Here is a 21,713-nt window from a genome sequence, read left to right on the forward strand (position 1 = left end):
GTTTTTATTCTGCATTCTAAGGTGAAATAAAATGTTGGTTACCAAGGGGCTGAAAAATTCTACTTGTATTTATCTAAGTAATCTCCATGATATGGCTGTGCAGAAAAAAAAGAGTTTATTTTTTTTCTAGGGAGTAGGAGTACAGGTAATCTGAGATACAGAGGATTATGTATACAGACACCCTATGCCTTGAATCAGCCATTTTTAGCTCGGACACACAGAGCTTTTTAGTAGAGTGATTTTCTGAATGGATTTCTCTTTTTTTTCCTCATTTTTAGAATATTAAATTTTAATTCAAAAATTGTAGAAAATATTGGGTAAATACAATTTTAAAAACACAGAAATAATCCTACCTCACAAGGATAACCTTTATGAAAATGGAGGTGGGAGACTATTTTTGCCAGTGAGATTATATATATATGTATGTATATATATATACATATACATATGAAACAATAGAGAGAATTATTCTTATCAATATTCACAATAAGCAATATATTTCATTGTAGAAAAGCATTTAAATACAAATAAGCAATAGGAAGAAAAATAAAAATCACCTCAATTCCATTCAAGACAATAAAAGAAATATTTTGATGTAAATAGTGACAGGTATTTTTTTGTTTTGCTTTACAAAACTAAGATCATGTGTACCTACATAGATTTTTATCACCTTTATATTTATCACTTTTCAATACATCATGTGCATTTTCCATGTTATTAACTGTTCTTCTACTTCATTTTTAGTGGCTTAATAACATTTATTGTAGGAATAGGTCTTCAATTATTTCTCCATCCCTCTTTTGTTAGCAAAAAAAGTCTTCCATTTTTTCCATTATAAATAGTACAGTGATAACCATCCTTATATTTGCACCTATTCACATGTAATGCTTTAGGATGCATTGCTAAAGTAAAGTTGCTCAAAACATATGTGAAATCAGTTTGCCATTTGTGTCTTTTTTTTTTTTTTTTGACAGGCAGAGTGGACAGTGAGAGAGGGACAGAGAGAAAGGTCTTCCTTTGCCGTTGGTTCACCCTCCAATGGCCACCGCGGCCGACGCGCTGCGGCCGGCACACCGCGCTGATCTGATGGCAGGAGCCAGGTACTTATCCTGGACTCCCATGCGGGTGCAGGGCCCAAGTACCTGGGCCATCCTCCACTGCACTCCCTGGCCACAGCAGAGAGCTGGCCTGGAAGAGGGGCAACCGGGACAGAATCCGGCGCCCCGACCAGGACTAGAACCCAGTGTGCCGGCCTAGTGAGCCGCGGCGCCGGCCAATTTGTGTCTTCTTATAATTGAGAAATTATTTATGTGATCTTGGACAAAGCATTCTCAATAAAGTTCTGAGATATGAAAACTGAAATCATGGCTTTTTTTTCCTATAGAAGAGCCCAATGAAGCTGTTCCAAATGAGGCCAGGGCTCATAAGGAGGAGGACCACCATGCAGAATCCGCAGATAATGTGGTATGTACAGTTTGGAATTCTTTCCTCATTACATGATGGATTTTTAAGGACATGTTCCCAGTTGGTGATAATATCAGTATTGTCAGAATAAAGTCTTGCTCTACTTCACAAACCAAAACAGAACATTTTCCAATCATATCCTTAAAGGCTTAATAAATGAAATTTAAAATGCTATAATTGGTACCTTAAATTTCCTCTATTTAGGAGATTTACAAACACTTTATACATACATGACATTTTATACATAAATTATTTATCTTCAACACACTTAGCAAAGAGCAGATTTCTTATTTGACAGATGGAAGAATGAAAATGGAGTTTAGTCTGAGATCTTTATGAATCCTTTGTTAGTTTTGACACTTGCACCCAAGGATATTTTGCTCCAAGTCCTCTGTTTAGACCATACCTATCTATATTGTATTTGGAACATTTTCTTCTTTGTAGTTAAAATGGTTTCTGTTAGGCATCTTAAAAATTGCTAGCAGTGAAGACGCCCACATCTCACATCAGAGTTCTCAGGTTCAATTCAAGGTTTCTGATTCTAGCTTCCTGTTAATGCAGTCCCTGAGAGGCAGCGGTGATGATTAGTCATTGGGTTTCCTGACGATCTCCTGGGACACCTGGATTGCCTTCCCAGCTTCAGGCCTCTGCTTATGGGGACAAGGAGGGGGCAGGCAGGACAACCCAGCCATTGAGGGCATTTGGGAATTGAAGCAGCAGATGGCTCTCTCACTCTCGCTCTCGCTCTCTCTCCAAACATACACACACAGACACACACACACACACACACAAATGTTTTCTTTCAGTTGCAGTGAAGGAGAATGACAATATTAAAAAATTTGAATAGCAGACAAAAGCAGGCAGAGTATGGATTGAAATGTGAAAATGTAAACATACAAGGATGTTCTCTAAGCAGCTGTTTTAGCAGCATCTGTTTATATTCTGACCCCATCAAGAGACACAGAAACCAAGACGGAATTAAACTAAAGTCAGATATAAAGGGGAATGTCATTATGCTTTTGGTTTTTCCTTTGAATCAGTATCCTGGGCTTGATTTCAACCATTAAAATATGGCCCTTATAATGGATTTTTCTGTTACAAATGGCTGTAACGTCAAGATTTACACTGCCTTCCCTTACAAGCATTATTTATTTGATACTATAATCCTGCCACACGTTTTAGTAAACATTGAGCACATAAAATGCCATTTTCCTCTTTTTGTTAAACATCGACAGTATATAACAGTGACTTCCACGTGCAGAATATAGTTTAGGATTGCATTTTAATGATTTCAGTTCTAGTTAAGGTCCATGTTTGACCTTCTAACACTAAATGCAACAAACATAGCTTTGATTTTGAGACACAATCGTGTTTTCATCGGGGAGCTAGTAATAATTTTTTCTGCAATTATGAATGGCGCCAATATCCTTAAATTCTGCCAACTAATAATCTCCTTCTGCTATAGATTTGAATTACAGTGTACAAATTTACATGGTTATTTACAAATGGAAATCTCCTTTCCCTAAAGTCGTGTTCATTGTTAGCCTGAAATTTTCTGCCTTGGAGCTCCCCTACAGCAGACAGTTGAAGATAATGAATGAAGTCATGGCATGGGATGACTCACAGCCACTTAGGCACCAAATTTTTTTTAAGAACAATCGATTTTCAGAGACAGAACTCCAAACTTTCAAAGGTTGATCTCTTCTGCCTGTAACTTCTGAGTGCCCCCAATTATTCATGGATGACAAATCACACAGACATATAAGACCTATTTATATACACAAATCTATACAGTGGCCTTTGGTGCCTTCCTTCCTGAAGTGCCAGCTCCTTTTTCCCAGAACCAATCTAAATAGGTAAAGAATCCAAAAGGGAGGAAAGAAGTATCAAGTCTGAGGTCTATGGAGAGCCGACATGATTAAGCCCCAAGTTTATAGTGATTATAATAGAAAACAAAGCATTAGATTCATCTCCAGGCAGCCATAGAAAGCAATTTCATTGCAGCTGTCCTCCTGACTCAGAAGCCTGCAGGTCACAAACCCTGTAATGGTATCGTATCCTCGTAGGTAATACATCAAACATGATCATTCCAAGTTTGTTTGTGACTTTTAATCACCATATATATTGCTGGGTTGGAAGCCTGATTTCAAATTCTGCCTACAACATGTTGCTATTAATGTGCTTGTTCTTAAAAGACTGTCTAGTGACTAAATCTAGCCTAGCTTTTCCCTTTTTAACATTTTCCTTTGGGTTGGCAGCATTTAAATGTTTAAAGGTATTTTTTTCTTAACTATATTTTTACATGCAGAAGAAAAATTTAGAGTTGATTTTATTTATGTGTTCTGTTTTTATTTTAAATTTTAAAAAAGAAAATGATCATGTGATTAGAGAACTTGCCTAATCCCCATAGTGGGAATTTATTGGTCATTCTTTGCATCAACACATTCTTCTTCATTCTTTTAGCAGAAACTTAATTAGTACCTACTGTGTGCAAGATACTGCATAAGCTATGCTGTACCTTAATTCTTCAGCTAGGGGAAGTATCTCTCTCTGTGTCTCTCCCTCTATCTCTCTCTTTCTCTCTCTTCCTCTCTCTCTCTTTTTCTCTCTCTCCCTCTCTTGCCTCCACATTCCATTTTTACTGTCCAGTAAAGGAAACAAATCACTACGCAATTTTTATTATTATATCACAGATGTCTGCTTCCAATTGTCTAGTTAATGAAGTGCAGTTAATATAAGAATTTTAAAAATTTATTTTGACTTTGGAATATATGTAGTTTGTTGACATTTTACAATAGAAATCACACAAAGGAAGATCCCCCCTGTGGGTTATATATGCTTCACCTTTACAATAGACTACCCTTACCAGAAGCGAGTTCCCTGACACTGGAGGGCGCTATTTAAGCAGAATTTGAATGCCTGTTTTTTCAGGGGTATTACGAGAAGGAAATATTTTTGTTTACTAAGCAGTGATCAATTAAAGGTAAAAGTAAGTGACTCAGAAACACACTATGTGTAACACTGAGAAGCCAGGCAATTTTCAATTTATTTTCAATAACCTAGACTAGATAACCTGATCACTAAACTTGAATATTGAATATGTGTAGTGAAAATAATCTGATGAGTATAGTGTAAATGAGTGTGGTGAAAATAATCTGATTCATCTGAAGAAAACTTTTCTACTTGCGTTACAGAAAATAGAAATTATCGACGATGAGGAAAGTGACTTGATAAGTAATTCTGAAGTAGAACAAGTGAATTCTCTCTTGGATTACAAGGTAAAAACTCTGAACTTATTAAAAGAAGGTATAAAATGAAGCAGTCTTGCAATACCTATGAGCCCTATCTGATAAGCTCAGTACTCTGGGACTCCGCGTTTATTCTCTTGGGCATTGTGACTATCAGTCAGGGTGTGCGGCATTCTAATTATTGCTGGCTGCTTTAGTGGCTGCAGTTTCAAGTAAAGACTTTGCTGAGCAAGAATAAGTATTGATGGTGTATGTCAAGGCAGGGCAGTGTATAGTGGCGGTTAATGAGGAATTTACGACAAAGTCTTTTGAAAGATAACATTCATTTTTAAATGAGGGTAAAGTGGGGATTTTTCCCCCAGTGGCCTTTGTTAACTTTATCTTGAATTGAAACTTCTTCTGAAAATAATTTTTAAAGAAATATAATAGTATACCTATTCTAGGAGAAATTTAAAAACAATTCCCAAAGGAAATGCAGAATGAATGACCTTTTCTTAATGTCACTTGTTACTAAATGGAAATGCTTACTTTGACAGCATACCGTATCTAATTTGGTTTCTACTAAATTTTGACATAAGCTATCAGTTTGTGCGTCAGTGTTTTCTGCTTAGATGTATAAAGACTATCCCTTTGTTAATCATTATCCTATCTTACTAGGTAACTTTGGGGCCTCCTGAGTTTTTGGCCACATGGTCCTTCCTTCCACACCCAAAACTTCTTTTCTTGGAATATTCTCTGTGCTCAAAGAAGAGATTAGTAGTCCTAAAACATTAGGCAAAAAACAGCATTTAATCAGAAAAGACAACAGCTGTCATATTATCAAAAATCTTTTCAGTTTTACTATAATGGAAATTTACGTCACTCAACAGATTCTGTTTTCCAAATGTTCATAACATGTCAGTCTTTAAAATATTAAACATTGTAAACACAGAAGGAAATTGTCTTTTGAAATTGGTTTCAAAGTGGTCAAAGAACACAGCACGATCCTGTATTTAAACTGTATTTCCAACTCACAGAATTCTAAATTTTTTGGTTCTGAAGCACCAGAGATCATGCTAATCTCACCTACATGGTCATATAATATTTCTAAATACTCAGTTCAGGATTAAAATGGCTCTGTTGGCCGCCACTTGGCACAGACTGTGGAAACTACAGACCAGAGCACTGGATTGCACAGCTGTTAAGTGTGCTCCACTTAGCACTCTCAAACAGGTCCGACAGGGTTGGGCTCTGGACTCAGAGGATTCTTTCCAGGACCTCTCCCCTCCAGGGTGGCAGCCCGTCTGAGAAAGTTCGGAGCTGAAGATCAGGCAGTGCAGGGTGGAGTATCTAGTCCAGAAATGTTAATTAACATTTTTACTGACCTCTAAAGCACATTTTAGTGATCTAGTGTTTTCCATTACGGTAAACGCTGAGGGAACAAGGGATCCTTCACTACCCTTCACATTTGGGATGTCATTTATAACTCATCCCCATCGTACATACACTTCTGTAATTCTCAGAAATCAGCATCTACACAGAAGATGTTATTTAAAAAATACTTCATCTCACCTGTGAACCCTGTTACCTTAATTCTAAGGTAAGTGTAAGTAAACTTCATATAGCAGTTATTGTGGATTTCAGAATGTTGATGTAAAACAACATTACCAGCTTAGAAATCTAATCTGTCTTCAGAGAAAATTGTACTCTCTCTGTGTACAAATAGTAGTGTTCCTTGTTTGAAGATGAAAGTCATGTTATTGGTCTTTTAAATATATTCATCATAAGCTTCTTGAGGCAAAGATTTATTTTAATCACTTATGTGTTACCTGGTTAAGACCCTGGCATGTACATGTTCAGTTGCTGAGTGAGTAAATAAATGAATTAATTTATCTTTGGAAACAATGTTAATAATATTATGCAAATGTTCATTTATATAAAAGCTATTAAGATCAGGAGCTGGATCATTATAAATTTTTCACACACTAAATTAGTCTGTCATTCTTGGGATTTATTATAGCAAACTAAAGAGTGCTTCCTATGATGCATTTGATAATTATTGCTGTATGACCATCGATATTCAGTCTGGGCAGAGTGGAGTTTCTGATTGAGAAGCATCACTAGATTCCACATGCTAGGAGTCCTAACTAGCCCCAAATGCTTATGAGACAAGTTGATGGGCCTAATACCCAAGGCATGAGTAGCTATGTCATAAAATAGCACCTCGGCTTGGCAGCCATTAATAGCCTGTGCAAAGATCAAAGCTCTGGTCCACGTGGATCCTTGAGTGCTCCCTATAGTCATTGTGGAGAAAAATTGACAAAGCTTACTGGGAACCTAAATAGGGCTTTAACAGTAAGAAAAATGAGTTAGATCTTGTTCTGTGCAATTCACTGACTGATGTTATCTGACTAGTTCTTCTCATAAGCACTCCATTTACTTAAGAAAGTCTTTAAAGTACACATAAATTACTGCCTATAATCTAGGAAGTATTTAATAGGCTGGTAAGAAAACAACTCCAAGAAGAAAATGTCCACAATATTAAATTATCTTAAAGCTGTTTATATTTCTCAAACATTTCATAAATACTGAGGAGAAGAATTATTTGCATGAAGAATTGGAGTTCTGCATATCAAAAGATGCTTGGTGACTTTAGCAAATATGAATTAATGTTTTCAGAACGTTTTCTAATGGACTAGGAGTGCAGCTCAGAAAGACTGTGCATTCAAACGAGACACTACTATCATTATATGATATGATACCTCCCAGATTCAGAAAGACTTCCTGGTCAGCACTTCAGTACTACTGCTCCGACAATGAATACCAACAAAAACAAAAGTTTAGAACTAGTACTATGTGTTATGGTGAGAGCATGTTGAATTTTATTATAATGCTTACTTATAACTTAGATTGTTGTAGAGTGCCTCTGGATAAGAAATTTAGCTTGTGCAGATGATTCACTTGATAGTAAATGGTCTGAAAAGGAAGCACTTATATCAGATAAAATAAGTTTTAAACAGAGCTGATAAAATAAATGATGCAGTAAACATGTGCAGAGATTGAATATGATTAATACAACAGCATCTTCTAGATTGAAATAACAAAAATGCCCATAAAGCCAGCTGGTTCTAATTTATTTCCATGCAGCTTTTTGAACAAGTGCTGTTGAAGGTCCTGCTACACTCTCCTGCAGCTCTCCAGCTAGCTGCAGAGAATACTCACAGCTGACATTCATGAGTTTTGCCAGCAGAACTGGCTCTTTTTTTTTAATAATTCTTACTTTTAAATATCAATTGACAACTTAAGACTTTATGCATTTATGGGGTCCAAAGTAATGTTATGATTTACACATACAATATAATATAATGAAGTCAAGCTAATTCACACACCCATCACCTCACATCTCATCATTTTTGTTATGAGAAGATTTTAAATTTACTCTTACCAATTTAGAAATGTACAATACATTATTATTATTTACTATATTCACCACATATATTACTCAGCTTTAAAAAAGAAAGCAGTCATTTGCAAGAACATGGATGGAACTGAAAAACATTAGCTAGCTGAAATAAGCAGGCATAGAAGCACAGCTACTGTATGTTCTCCCTTTTATGTGGAATCTGAAACAATTGAACACAAAGAAGCAGAGTGTAGAATAGGGGAAGGAAGTGAATGGAGAGACGATGGGCAAAGGATACAGGAATAAGGGCTTTTTTCCTTTGAGGTGATTTTGGTTTTAATCAAGTGTGTTGATATATAATTTCTGTACAATGAAATTCATCTCATTAAGTTTACAGTTTGATGAGTTTTGACAAGTGAACATAGTTGTGTAAACACCACCACAGTTTGTTTATTCACCTGCTAATGAAAGCTGGACTGCTTCCAGTTTGGGGCTATTATTAATAAAACTGCTATGAGTATTCATGAATAAGTGTTTTTGTGTACATGTGTTTGTTTTTGTTTCGGGTAAAAATCTATGAGTATGATTACTGAGTCATATGATAAGAAAGAATATTTTGAAATTTATAAGAACCCGCCAAATGTTTTCCAAAGTATCTGTACTGCTTTACACTCCCAGCAGCAGTGTATAAGTCTTCTAATCACTCCACATTCTCATCAGCACTTGATGTTTTCAATCTCTTCAACTATAGCCATTGTTGTATGTTAGCAGTAATATCTCATTACTAATGTTTTGATTTTAATTTTCTTAATGGAAAATGATATTTAGCATTTTTGTGTGCTTATTGGCCATTCATGCATCTTCTTTGAAATGTGTGCTCAAATTTTTGCTTCCGTTTTTCTTCTGTTGCTGGTTCTATAATTGACTTCATAGGATTCTTTTTCATATTGTGGATACAAGTCTTTTTTCAGATACATGATTTGCAAATGTTTTGCACAACATATGGCTTGCATTATTATTTTTTATTTGCAATACCTTTTTTTTTAATTTGAGAGGCAAAGAGACAGACACTTAGAGAGATCCCTTCCACTGGTTCACTCTCCAAATGCCCACACTGGCTCAGGTTGGGGCTGGACCTGGACAAAACTGGGAGACAGAAACACAGTCCATGTCTTCCACATGGATGGCAGAAATCCAATTATTTGAGCCATCACTGATGCCTTCCAGGGTCTCCATTAGCTGGAAACTGGAGTCAGGAGCCATAGCACGCTATCAAACCCAGGCATGCCAATGTGAGACACAGGCATTGTAACCAGCAGCTTGACTGCTATGCTAAATATTCACCCCTGCACATTAATGTTTAATTCTATTTGCCACAAACTTTTAATGCTAAAAATATTTTTGTTTGCATTTTTTAAAAAAGATCTATTTATTTATCTGAGAGGCATAGTTACAGATAGAGAGAGGGAGAGACAGAGAGAGATGTCTTCTATCTGCTAGTTCACTTCCCAAATGGCTGCAATGGCCAGAGCTGGGCCAATCTGAAGCCAGGAGCCAGGAACTTCTTCCAGGTCTCCTACGTGGGTGCAGGGGCCCAAGCACTTTGAGCTATCCTCTACTGCATTCCCAAGGCATCAGCAGGGAGCTGGGTCAGAAGTGGAGCAGCCAGGACTAGAACTGGCGCCTATATAAGATGCCAGTACCGTAGGCAGCGGCTTTACCTGCTATGCCACAGTACTGGCCCCTTGTTTGCATTTTTTTAAAATGTGTATTTATAGGACCAGCTTTGTGGTATGTGTAGCACGTTAAGCTGCAGCCTGCAGCACAGGCATCCCATGTGTGTTCCAGTTTGTGTCCCGGCTGCTCCACTTCCAATCCAGGTCCCTGCTAATGTCCTGAGAAAGCTCTGGAAGATAGAAGACAGCCCAAGTGCTTGGACCACTGCCACCCACATACGAGAACTGGATAATGTTCCTGGCTTTGGACTGGCCCAGCTCGGGCTGTTGCAGCCATTTGGGAAGTGAACCAATGGATGGAAAATCTCTCTCTCTCTCTCTCTCTCTCTCTCTCTCCTCTCTCTCTCTCTCTCTCCCTTTCTTTCGGTAACTCTGACTTTAAAATAAATAAATAAAGCTTTTTAAAAAGGGTTTATTTATTTGAGAGGTGGAGAGACAGATAGAGCTCTCACCTGCTGATTCACTTCCCAAATGCCTGCAACAGTTAGGGCTGAGCCAGGCTGGAGTTAGGAGTCAGATTTTCAATCCAGAGCTCCCATATGGGTGGCAGGAGCCCAATTACTTGAGCCAGCATCACTGCCTCCCACCGTCTGCATTATCAGGAAGCTAGAATCAGGAGCCAAAGCCAGGTATCAAATCCAGGTACTCTAGTATGAGACTTGGACATTTTTTGGTGGAATCTTTCTTTTAAGCATCATGTTTATGTGCTTATTTAAGAATTATTTTCCTAAACTAAGGTCACAAAAATTTCCTTGTCTGTTTTCCTTTAGAAGTGTTTTAGTTTTAGGTTTTATATTTAAGTTTATGATCCTGTTCCTGTTAAATTTTGTATATGATGCAAGGTAAGAGTTGATAATCTTTTTCTTTCTCTGTGGATTTATGTTTGTACTACCACTGTTTGATGGAAGCGTATACCTTCTTTGTTCATTGAATTGCTCATCAGTTAAGTCAAAAATCAATCTTGAATTGCTCATCAGTTAAGTCAAAAATCAATCAATCATGTATAAGATTAGTTCAAAATGTTCAAAATTTATCTTTTAAGTTTCTTTTGATGTAAAAAATATATAATTGGAGTCCATCCACACAAGTAGTCCTCAGGTTTACAAAAAATGTATATTACAAAGAAACTGTGCATGAATTTCAGTTTTTGAACCAAAATAAGACTATTTTTATTCCATCTTTAATGAACATTTTTAATCCATACAAATACATTTTTACTTAAATTTAGAGTCAATTCAATTATGTTATAGCTAAATATGTTGTTAAGTATTTTTCATATCACTTAATATAAAAGGACATAATTTTTATGATTTCCTAGTATTTTTTCATTTACATATGATTTATTTAATTTTTGCTGTATTCATTTTTTGTTTTGTTTTGCTGCAAATACAGTGCTTTGTCAAGCTTTATTTTAAATATTTATCAAAAATTGTTAAGAATCATATACTACTAAAATTTTAATGATTTTGTGACAAAATTTGTTAGTGAAGTTGAACATCTTTAAAAATTTTCTAATTTCTCTTGATTTATTCGTTTTTTGAAAGATTTACTTATTTATTTGAAAGGTAGAAATACAGAGAGAGAGATAAACAGATATTTTCCATCCACCGGTTCACTCCCCAAATGACTACAACAGCTGGGGCTGGGCCAGGCTGAAGCCAGGAGCTTTTTTCAGGTCTCCCAAGTGAGTGCAGCGGCCCAAGCACTTGGGCCATCTTATGCTGCTTTCCCAGGCCATTTGCAGAGAGTTGCATCAGAAATGGAGCAGCCTGAACTCAAATCAGTGCCCATATGGGTGGAGGCTTATCCTTCTACGCCATAGCACTGGCCCCAGTTGAACATCTTTTAATTTGTTATCATTTATAGATCTTGCCTATTTTCCTCCTGGACTACTGTATTTTGACTTTTTATTTGTTGACTTTTTTATTTAGTAGAGTGTTATGCATTTGAGTACTGTGTAAAATAAAAATGTTATCCCATGAACATTTTGAAGCACCCTCATATGTGTTAGCTTATTTCTGGGCATTCTGGTTCCACTGAAGTACATGTCCATCCTTACACCAATACCATATTTTCTTGATTATTATATTAATTTACTAGAAATTACTATATTATTAACTTTCAGAGCACTTTCATGACCATTCTTATTTGAGCCTTATAACCCTCAAAGCTAGAACTTGCAAGAATTACCAGTATAAAACCCATTGTCCTGATCAGCAGTCACAGAGCCGTCAGTTGTCCTACTGACATTTACAGTTATGTGGCCCTGACACTAGTATACTCCTCAATCACAGTCCAATTTTCTCTTCCTATACAACCATCATGGAGACAAGAAACTGAATTTCACATCAGTGGTACACAGTGTTACCTTTGAAGACATTTTCTGAATAGCAGACTGCTACTTAATGGCTCTGCAAACTACTACCTAAAACAGTCTTAATAATTTCTATGCCTCCTTGCTACAAAGTAACCTTTTTAGTTCTCAGTATCTGGCTTTCTGAATGGTACATTCAGCATTACTGCATCTGCTATTGCTATTAAGGTTAATTGAATTTTTATCTACTCTTAATCCTAATCCAAATGCTAATTAGGTTTGATATAGGAGGAGTCCTTCCAAGAAAGGAACTGTTTCTTGTTTTTTCTCTTACCAGAGTTTAGGTGATTGGATTTTTAACCTTGAAAAATTGTTTTCTGTTGATGATTTGTTTAAAAGACAGCATTTGGCACCAGAATGGAGCTGCAATGGGTTAAGCTGCTGCCTGTGACTCTGGCATCCCATGTGAATGCCTGTTCAATTCCTAGCTGCTCCGTTTCTGATCCAGCTCTCTGCTAATGTACCAGGAAAGTAGTGGAAAATGGCTCAAGTACTTGCGCCCCTGCCACCCTTGTGGGAGACCAGGACTGAGTTTCTGGCTCCTGACTTCTAGCCTCACGCAGCCCTGAGTGTCAAGCCATTTGGGGAATGATCCAGCGGATGGAAGATCTCTCTCTCTCTCTCTCTCTCTGTCTTCTCTCTCAATCTCTCTCCCTCTCCTTCTCTCTCTCTGTAACTCTGCCTTCCAAATAATAATCAAATCTTTAAAAATAATAATAAAAGGCAGTATTTTACTAACAGAAGAATTTCCTTATGTGCTTTATATTCCTTCATGCTAAAATTTTATTTTCCTTATTATCTCTCTAATTATATTGTATTTTAGAATTTTATTATTCATCAAACATGTACAGTCCTAGATTTACATAAGATAATTGTATTGTTTGATGTTTTCTCCTTCAGAATGAAGAAGTCAGATTCATTGAAAATGAGCTAGAGATTCAGAAACAAAAATACTTTAAACTTCAGACTTTTGTTAGAAGCTTGATACTAGCTATGAAAGCTGAGGATAAAGAACAACAGCAGGTAGGTCCCAGAAGAAACTAGCGAGCTATAATGTATCATGTTGAAAAATGGCATGTCACATTTGTGTTCTTCATAACTTTTCATTTTGATGCTTCATTCCTACTTGGCATGGTAAAAGTGATTGTTGCTTCATGTCCTTTATAAACAGTTTTCTTAAGAGTAGATGTTCAGATGTTGTGTGCTGCTTTAGTGGAAAATCAAAATAACTGATTAGTATACTTTATTAATGCCAGACTAGACTTTAAGTAGAGGGAAAAATCCATTTTAAAATGAACTTTAAAGAAATTCTTCAAAACGTTTGCAGACACAGGGCTACCCTAACTAAAGGGACACATATTTTGGGATCTTTTATGAGTGAAAGAGATAAGGCATTTATTTGCCTCTCTTCTGGATCCTAGTCACCTGCTAGCTCCCACTAGGGTTCATGGTTGTTTGAGAGTCCTTTATTCTGGTGATATTGTTGCTCATTACTAAGAAAATATGAAATTCCTTGGTGAAATTATTTGTGACCACAGTGCATCACTTGTTTTTCCCAGTCGAAGTAAAATATTTTAGTCTTCTACTACAAAAATGAAATGTACCATTTTTTGTTTGCCATTTGGGTTGTTGCTACAAATTCCACTTCATAATTTCATGTGAACTCTAAATGCCCATACTAAGCTTGTTAAAAAGAATCATAGGATCATCTAATCTTAACTGAGGCCAACTTTGCCTCTGAATTGTATCCCAGCATGCTGATTCCTAATCAGGGAAGTTCTATATGATCATGTGAGGCACAGGTCACCAGTACTCAGGAAGCAGTCTCAGAGAATTTTGTGCAGTGAGGAATATCAGGAGTACAAAAATTCATCCCTTATACACGAGCAAAACTGTGTGTACGTAGTCTATACTGTATATCTCCAGCAGAAAAGATTAGAACCTTAGCATCCCACAATTCTCCCTTTTTTCAAAGAAAAAAGTCTTTATGTATTTTACTGACATGTTGAACCACAAAATTTAAACTACAAGTGTTTACTCATGAGGCTCAAACCAGTATGTGTATTATGTGTCCAGTTTCATGAATTTTCTTCCTCACTCCCTGATAGACACAGACCTCCCAAGACAGTAGCCTTCAGTTACCTTTGCCAGCTTTATTTAAGTATATTGATTTATTATATGAGTTATGCACATTCCATGGGCTACTGGAGACATGTTTGTTTTTTGGGAACCCAAAATGCAGACTTTAAATGAATAACAGTGGCAGTCTTGAATGTGGTCCCAAGGGTACTATAAATTTTAAATAACTGTAAAAAAAAATTAGATCCAACCATAGGAATGACTTGGAGCATGGTCCTGGACTCAAAAGTCATAACACAGTTTTGAATTCAGAGTTATACGGCTAGCTACCTAGCATGATCTATGTCTCTTGACATCTAGGAATAGCATACAAACTCCATTTTCTTTTCTAATTGCAATCTCATCCCTTGCTTGGTTCTTTCCCCAAGACCACTAACAAAAAGAAAAATAACTAATGTACACTTATGTTTATCATTCTCTTCTACTTTTCCTCTGATAAAAGAATAATGAACAAAGATATAGACAAAATGTGGCTGAAAGAAAAAGAAAATGACTCAAAAATTATACTGAATAGCATATCCTATATAATCAATCTCCCAAATAGAAACTATTGATTTTCATAGCTGAGATTGGGTATAATGGATCTCAGAATATGAACTCTAAATATAGAAGATACCAATAGCAATACACAAAAGTTACCCAAGTGATCTCTTAAAATTCTACTTTTTATAATATGAAATATTTAGAGATCTCTTCCTGGGAGGTTTAATTTCTATTCTAGATATTGAAAGAGAACCCTTTTGTCACTGGTTTCTAATTGTTAAAAAATTATCAGTGTTTTGCCATTATTTTTGATTTGGGTAAATTGAGGTGCGTGGTCCACAGGATATATCAGCCCAATGAAGAAGTCTGGTATTTTTAAAAACAATACTCTCTAACATTAAATTACTCAAAGGTATTTTTCTAACAAACTAAATACTTGTTTAAAATCAGAATAATGTTTCAGGCATTGTACTAAGTCATTATTTATAGTCATTCTTCTCCTGATAATTTACTATATGACCCTAGCTAGGTCAATTGCCTTTCTGAATTTAAATATTCCCACTTTATAAGGAGGACAAGAATGGTTAATATTACAGACCTGGCATTCACACCCTAGGGCCTAGAATAAGTACTATCAATTCTGATCATATATTCAGGAAGAACTGTGATCTTTTGGGAAGAATGATACTACATCAGACCCTGACGATAGTTGTCATCAATGATGACTCGGTATTTAAAAAAAGTCAATTGTGATTTTTTTAGTATCTGTGAAATAGGCAGTTGCAACAACTACTATAACCCAAAGATTTGCTCAGTGTACCAATGTTGCCATCCAGTAAGATATCAGAAAAGAACTTTAAAGTGGATCTTGTACATTAGTAGTGTCCTTCTCTGTCTTAGATCTAAAATTTTTGTATTCCTGACTACACACACTTTAGTCAGTCAACTACATGTGATTCAATGGCAAAGAAGTAATTTGATTCATGAGTCTCCCCTTAGGATTTAGAATATCATTAAACTTCATCTGCTTGAATTCCTAAGACTCTAAACACATATTTATTGAGTGCTCATGAGAACACTTCTCTTTTTTATATGGCACTCCCAAAATTGCACAGTGAACTAACATTAGTGATGTGTCTCCTCACAGACTAGTCAGTCAGCATCAGCACAGGCTCCATTGCACCTAAACTGGGTTAGGATCAACAACTGTTGTGGAAGAAAATGGTTCTGTGTCCTATTACTGCAACTCAGCGCCTTAGAAAGCATGGAGTACCTTTGGTGACTTTGCTGTGTAAATACTCTCAGCTTCAGCAAGAAGTTCAGAGACAATTTAATCGGATAAAATCAGTATCAGCTTTTCTTCCCAACAGGAGTTAGTCTTTTCTTATACAGCCTGACAAAAAGAAGACAGTTTTAATCTTGGTCCTGTGCTACAAGACAGAAGAGTATAAACTTTGTAGCTGTCAGTTCTTTTAATAAAAATAGGAGAATACTATCTTATTTCAACAGTAGATTTCATATGTGCTCCAACATGTCCTGTCTTTCTGTTCCTTAATTGGGTAGTGACAAGCTTTCATTTGTCCCTGTTCCCTTGGTCTTTGTTTACCACTGCACCCAAAACAAGTGATGATGTCTAAAAATTCCAGATATGCTACATTATCTTTAGCATCAGGAGCCGAAAATCCATCATTTAGTTTATAATTTCTTATGGTCAAATAGGCATCAGCACTGTCAGCCACATAAAACTTGATTAATCATTTATTTCTCTGATATGGATGCATGTTCTGCACCTCCAGATGAAACAATTAGACCATAGCAAAGCTTAGTTCATGGTTCTTGGCTTATCCTAATTACTCCAGCAGAGAAATGAGCAGCCTTCCAGATACATCATTACAAGCAGCTAAATTCACTGATTCAGCTGTGCCCTGGTCGGTGCTTGGCCATCTGTAAATATGGACATAGCCTAAAGAAAGAAAAAAATGATGTTTTGTTCAAGTTGTCAAGTTCAGTTTGAAGTCGAGTAAGTTGAACTTCTTTCCTAAGAAAGTTTATTCTCTCGCAGAAAAACAATATGGGTTTTTGTGAAATGTGGATTTCTTTAACAGATAGCATAACTGGGCATGAATATTTTAATAGTGAACACAATTTTAAAGCCCTTTAGCAGTGATCAGTGAACATTCAAAACCAGTATAAAAATCACTTACCTCAAACACTTCAAACCATTTGGTTCAGAATAGTTGCTCATTTCCCTCCTGATTTCTCCTTTGTGCAGGGTTCCACTCTGCATAATTCACACTGTCAACATCTAGTATTGTGTTACTTCCTTAGTGGGGTATGAAGAATTTTTCTTTTAGGTAAGTCCTTGTATAAGAACCTGAAAGAGAAATTATTCTTTATTTAAATCCTTAAGAATATATCAACATGAGAGGACTACCACTATGAACATAAAATTAGGGGGAAAAAGTATATCCACATACTAATCCAAAAATAAATGATTTTTCTGATTCAGGCACTGCTGTCAGATTTACCTCCTGAATTAGAAGAGATGGATTTCAATCATGCCTCACCGGAGCCTGATGATACCTCATTCAGTGTGTCTTCTTTATCAGAGAAAAACGCCTCAGACAGTTTGTGATTTGAGGGGGGGATATGTGATGCAGCCTTTGGGCTGTCTAACAGGTGTGCATTTCAAGATAACTGCATTCTGTTGTCCTGATATTCTTCAGTTGGAAAAATACATTGTTGAAACAGACATATTCTGTGACGGATGGACAAGATATAATGGCTACCATGAAAAAAATGCATGTGAAATTTAAAAAGCGTTGTTTGAGTTTTTTCCAAACTGGTGGAATACTAGAAAAATTAATTTTTAATTTTGGACAGTTCCACTGAAATGCATTACATCTAATTTCTAAAAGGTTTCTGTTTGGTTGTAGAAAAAATTCTTAAGTTTTAGTAATAGATTTAACCAGAGACACAAAAATGAATGCATTTCAGCATTACTTATCAAGTTGTAAGAGCTGTATTAGTCTTAATTTGTAGCCATTACATCTTTCTTCCTCTCTCTTTTTCCTATCATTCATATAACACTTTTACTCAGGAAAGTGGACTGAAAATCAAAAACAAATTTTAAAAATTTATTTCCCATGGATGAGTCCTGGGATTTCTTTTTAACCCCTCGAGGATTTGACTTAAGTTAATGATTTACAATTGAAGTGATTACTAGTATGTCATTGTAAATTGTTAGTATTCCTCTATTATCTAACCCAAATATTTGTGGGGAGGGGGGAAGTACTTTGGAAAGTTAAATCACCAACATAAATCAAATGAATTATTAAGTGTACAGAAACAAAATGTTGTAAAAGATTAGTCTCAATGGGAATTCTTTGTTGCTGCAAATGACAAATATTGATAATTCACATTCTACTAGTAAATTTATATAACTGAGTTAGATTAAATCTTTCACAGATTTGTCAAGTTTATCACTATGTTCATAATATTTTTTCCATTCTTACGTTTTATGAAACAGGAAGTCAAGGTAAGATTTGTTTTAATCTAGCCACTCAGCTTTGCCACAAAATTTACCTCATTTCCATGTGAGGCCTGTACAGAGCCATCAGCCAAGGATAATATCCAAAAAGAGTTACACCACTTTGGTTGTAAATCACAGTCCTCTGGATTTCCTGGAAACTATTCTCTGAATACACACCTAAAATTGGCATGCTACCCAGTCGTTCTATTAGTAGGTACCAGATGGCAACACACTGTAGACAGTTTTTTGCAGATCTTCCCTTCCGGGGTACCAGATGGTATCACCAAGACCCATTCATGGGAAAATGCCAGTTTTTCCCTAAGCTCACAGTGTCATATATTTGTAACTTGGCAGTGTGGAATTGTGTTGCATGGTTAATTTAACTATCAATACCTAAAAGATTAATGAAGTAGCTAGAAAGCTGTTTTGGCCATCAAATTTCTATTTCAGATTTTTTTTAAAAAATTCAATTAGAGTAAGCCAATTTTTATCTTGGAATTCACTGATATCAACTTATGAATGCAAAAAAAGTCATGAATTTATTGACCTTTGAAATATTCCCCTGTATACACACACACACACACACACGCATAGGTAAGGTTTGTCGATGGTCCTTCCTACTTGCTAATTTGATATTGCTCTCATGCTACTGTTATGGCTCCTTTGTTAGCTGAAATAGTTCAGTGGTCAAGTGGCCAGGTGTGCTCTCTTTCAGCTGAGAGCCATATGGTTCTTTGCAAACAATGTTTAGTACTCCTTGCTGACAAGTCAAATTCCATTCAAATAGAGCGCTGATTAACAGAACCCTAGATATCAGGATTACATTTATCAGTCACACCAGTTCCTCTGCAAGATAAGGAGTCCGGACTATATACAGCAAATGTAGAAACCATTTCTTAAAAGCTTGAACAAACCCCAGGCCTTCAACTCTCACAGGGGTCTCCCTTCTAGTCATTAGTTTATTTTTCAACTTGAATTTCTTCTGCTTCAATTTAAGCCCTGCAACCCTTAGTGAGTTCTCATCACAAAGTAAATGCTGATAGTTCTCTCCTATATGTCTCAACACTATGGATTGTGTTTGCCACACTTCAGCAATTGGTCACAACATCAAAAATATTTGTCGAGCTCCTACTATAAGGAAGGCACTGTGCTGGACACTGACCACTTCAAAAAGAATTATTTCTTGCTATCTTTTTCAAAGACATTTTAAACAATTATTGAAGTAGAAATTTTGATAGGTTTAAGTATTCCGCTGGGTGTGATTCCTAGAAAAAAATCCTAGTCTACAATTTTCAGAGGAAGTATAGATGATTTCCTTTTCCCTGTTTAAAGTTCCATTAAAATAGAAGCTGTATAGTCACAACAGTACACTTAGGACCCCTTTTATCTTAGCATTTTTGTTTCAGCACCAGGATTATTTCTTTTGCTATCATTGTAATTAAAAACTTCTAAAATAAAATGTGGCTGTTTTGTAGCAGGAACCAAAGAAAATAGCTGGGGCCAGAAAGTAAAATCACAATTGGAACATTGAAAATATGCACCATAGATTTTAAAGACAATATCAAAGTCAAGTATTAAAAAACTATTATGCAGTAGAGGTATTTTTCACATATATAGATTGGAGTTGGTTTTGAGACATTTTAGAGCAGAAAAAAATACCAGCTTGTGACTTGTGCTAGTGAACATTTTCAAGGCTCAGGGTAAAAATCAACTAGTGTTTTCTTTCTTTAGGGCTTTGACAGGATTAGAACACACCATAGTGTCTGAAGCATTTCTCAGAGAGACAGAAGTCAAGGTGAAAAAGACTTTTCATTTTAATTAACTACATTTTGTTGTTTACTTTAAGCTTAGGATAGCCAACCAGTTTCTAAGTGGGGAATGTATGTTTCAGAGCACTTACCTTCCAAAATGTCTATTAAAAAACAAAATGGAAGGTACCTTTCTGGTTTCAGCCCAGCTAAAATTAGCCACAAGAAAGCGAGCACATAAGAAAAATGGTAAAAGAAAATTGGTCTCTTTGTGGAACCTGGAGATGTTTTGTTGTAAGGTCAGTTATCAACATCAGGTCTTTTGTACTGCCATTGCTATCGTGTGATAGAAATGTTTATTACTGTTGAAGAAGGAAAGACTGTGACCCAATCACATCCTGTGCTCTGTATACAACCCAGACCACAAAAGATGTCCAAGAGGCCACAGCTCCAAAGACAGCAGCATCTATTTTAAGGCACTTTCATAATCAGCAATCTGTACGTTTGTAGTAGAAAATATAGGTGTTAGACATAAAAGAATTCTGGGATCAAAAAATTGACTTTGTTGCCTTTTGAAGTGGGGCTGAGATTCAGCCCAGTTTCAAGGGATGATTTCCTCATCTCAGCCTACTAATTATTAATCATTTTTCAGAGAAATTCTGAGAACTTTAATTCCAACTCTTCCTCCGCATCACAGTCATGTTATACTAGGAAAGTTGTCTATTTTGAAAATATATTAAAATCCATTCAGTTAATAAAACGCAAAGTTTTGATAGGTTAGCCTCTTAAGAGCACTATCAGTACTATCCTATCCAGTAAATTTACTTTTCAGTAAATCATGGACGAGTGGATAGACTTCTCTTTGAAATTGGTGTTATCCTTGGCAGACAGCACTGTATCATGCTTTTCACCAAGCTACGCTCTGTGATGCTATAATGGAGGAGCCTACTAACTTGTGAGCCTGCTGTCAACATATCATTGCGCAAAACAAACCTTTATTAAAAGCAAATTTACTAAGGGGGAAAAGAGAATAAAGCGATATTTTTCATGCAAAAATAATTATAATTGTTCCAGTAGAGTGTATACTGAGTATATATTGCCCCACATTGAAATTTTATTTTGCATTAACTTGTTAAGTAATTCCTTTTAGCAATCCTGCATCTCATTTTACGGTACTACCTCTGAAACATACTATCACCTTAAAACCACATCAGACTGTAATGTGAATTTTTGTAGGATTTTTATTTAAACTTTTATAGAGGCAATAAATGATTTCCAACTAATTGACATCTATTTCTTTCTTTTAATGTTTATTTTTCCAAGACTTTGTGTTGTAAGCATCTTCCCCTTTTAAAGTGAATTATTTCTTCCCTCAAATAAGGTTCTGATAAAAAGAAAATTGCAGAGAATAATAATGTGTTAGGGGTCAAAGACAGGAAAACATCAAGTTATCAAGTGAAGATTTGGTTGACTTCCAAGCTGCTGTGTTTATTATCCTTAATTGATTTTACTTAACAAAGAACTACTCCAACACAAATGGAATAAAGTGAATATTCTCTAATAGCAGCAAGCTTCTCCCAAGTAGCATATTTAAATGGGAGAACTAG

General features: G+C 35.9%; 1 protein-coding gene across 6 annotated transcripts in view; it reads left to right on the forward strand.

Moving 5' to 3' along the window:
• HDX (highly divergent homeobox) overlaps positions 1 to 21,389 on the forward strand; it is a 213,597-nt gene extending 192,208 nt beyond the window's left edge. For all 6 annotated transcript variants that reach the window (XM_051827389.2, XM_051827390.2, XM_051827388.2 and 3 more), the window contains 4 exons: positions 1,385 to 1,464; positions 4,659 to 4,742; positions 13,105 to 13,227; positions 17,336 to 21,389. In XM_051827389.2, coding sequence (XP_051683349.1) covers positions 1,385 to 1,464; positions 4,659 to 4,742; positions 13,105 to 13,227; positions 17,336 to 17,461 — 413 coding nt within the window. In that variant the 3' untranslated portion in view covers positions 17,462 to 21,389. The remainder of the gene's footprint in view (positions 1 to 1,384; positions 1,465 to 4,658; positions 4,743 to 13,104; positions 13,228 to 17,335) is intronic.
• Positions 21,390 to 21,713: the final 324 nt, after the last annotated feature.

The sequence above is a fragment of the Oryctolagus cuniculus genome, chromosome X (assembly GCF_964237555.1).
Source record: "Oryctolagus cuniculus chromosome X, mOryCun1.1, whole genome shotgun sequence".
In the NCBI taxonomy this organism is placed as follows: Eukaryota; Metazoa; Chordata; class Mammalia; order Lagomorpha; family Leporidae; genus Oryctolagus; species Oryctolagus cuniculus.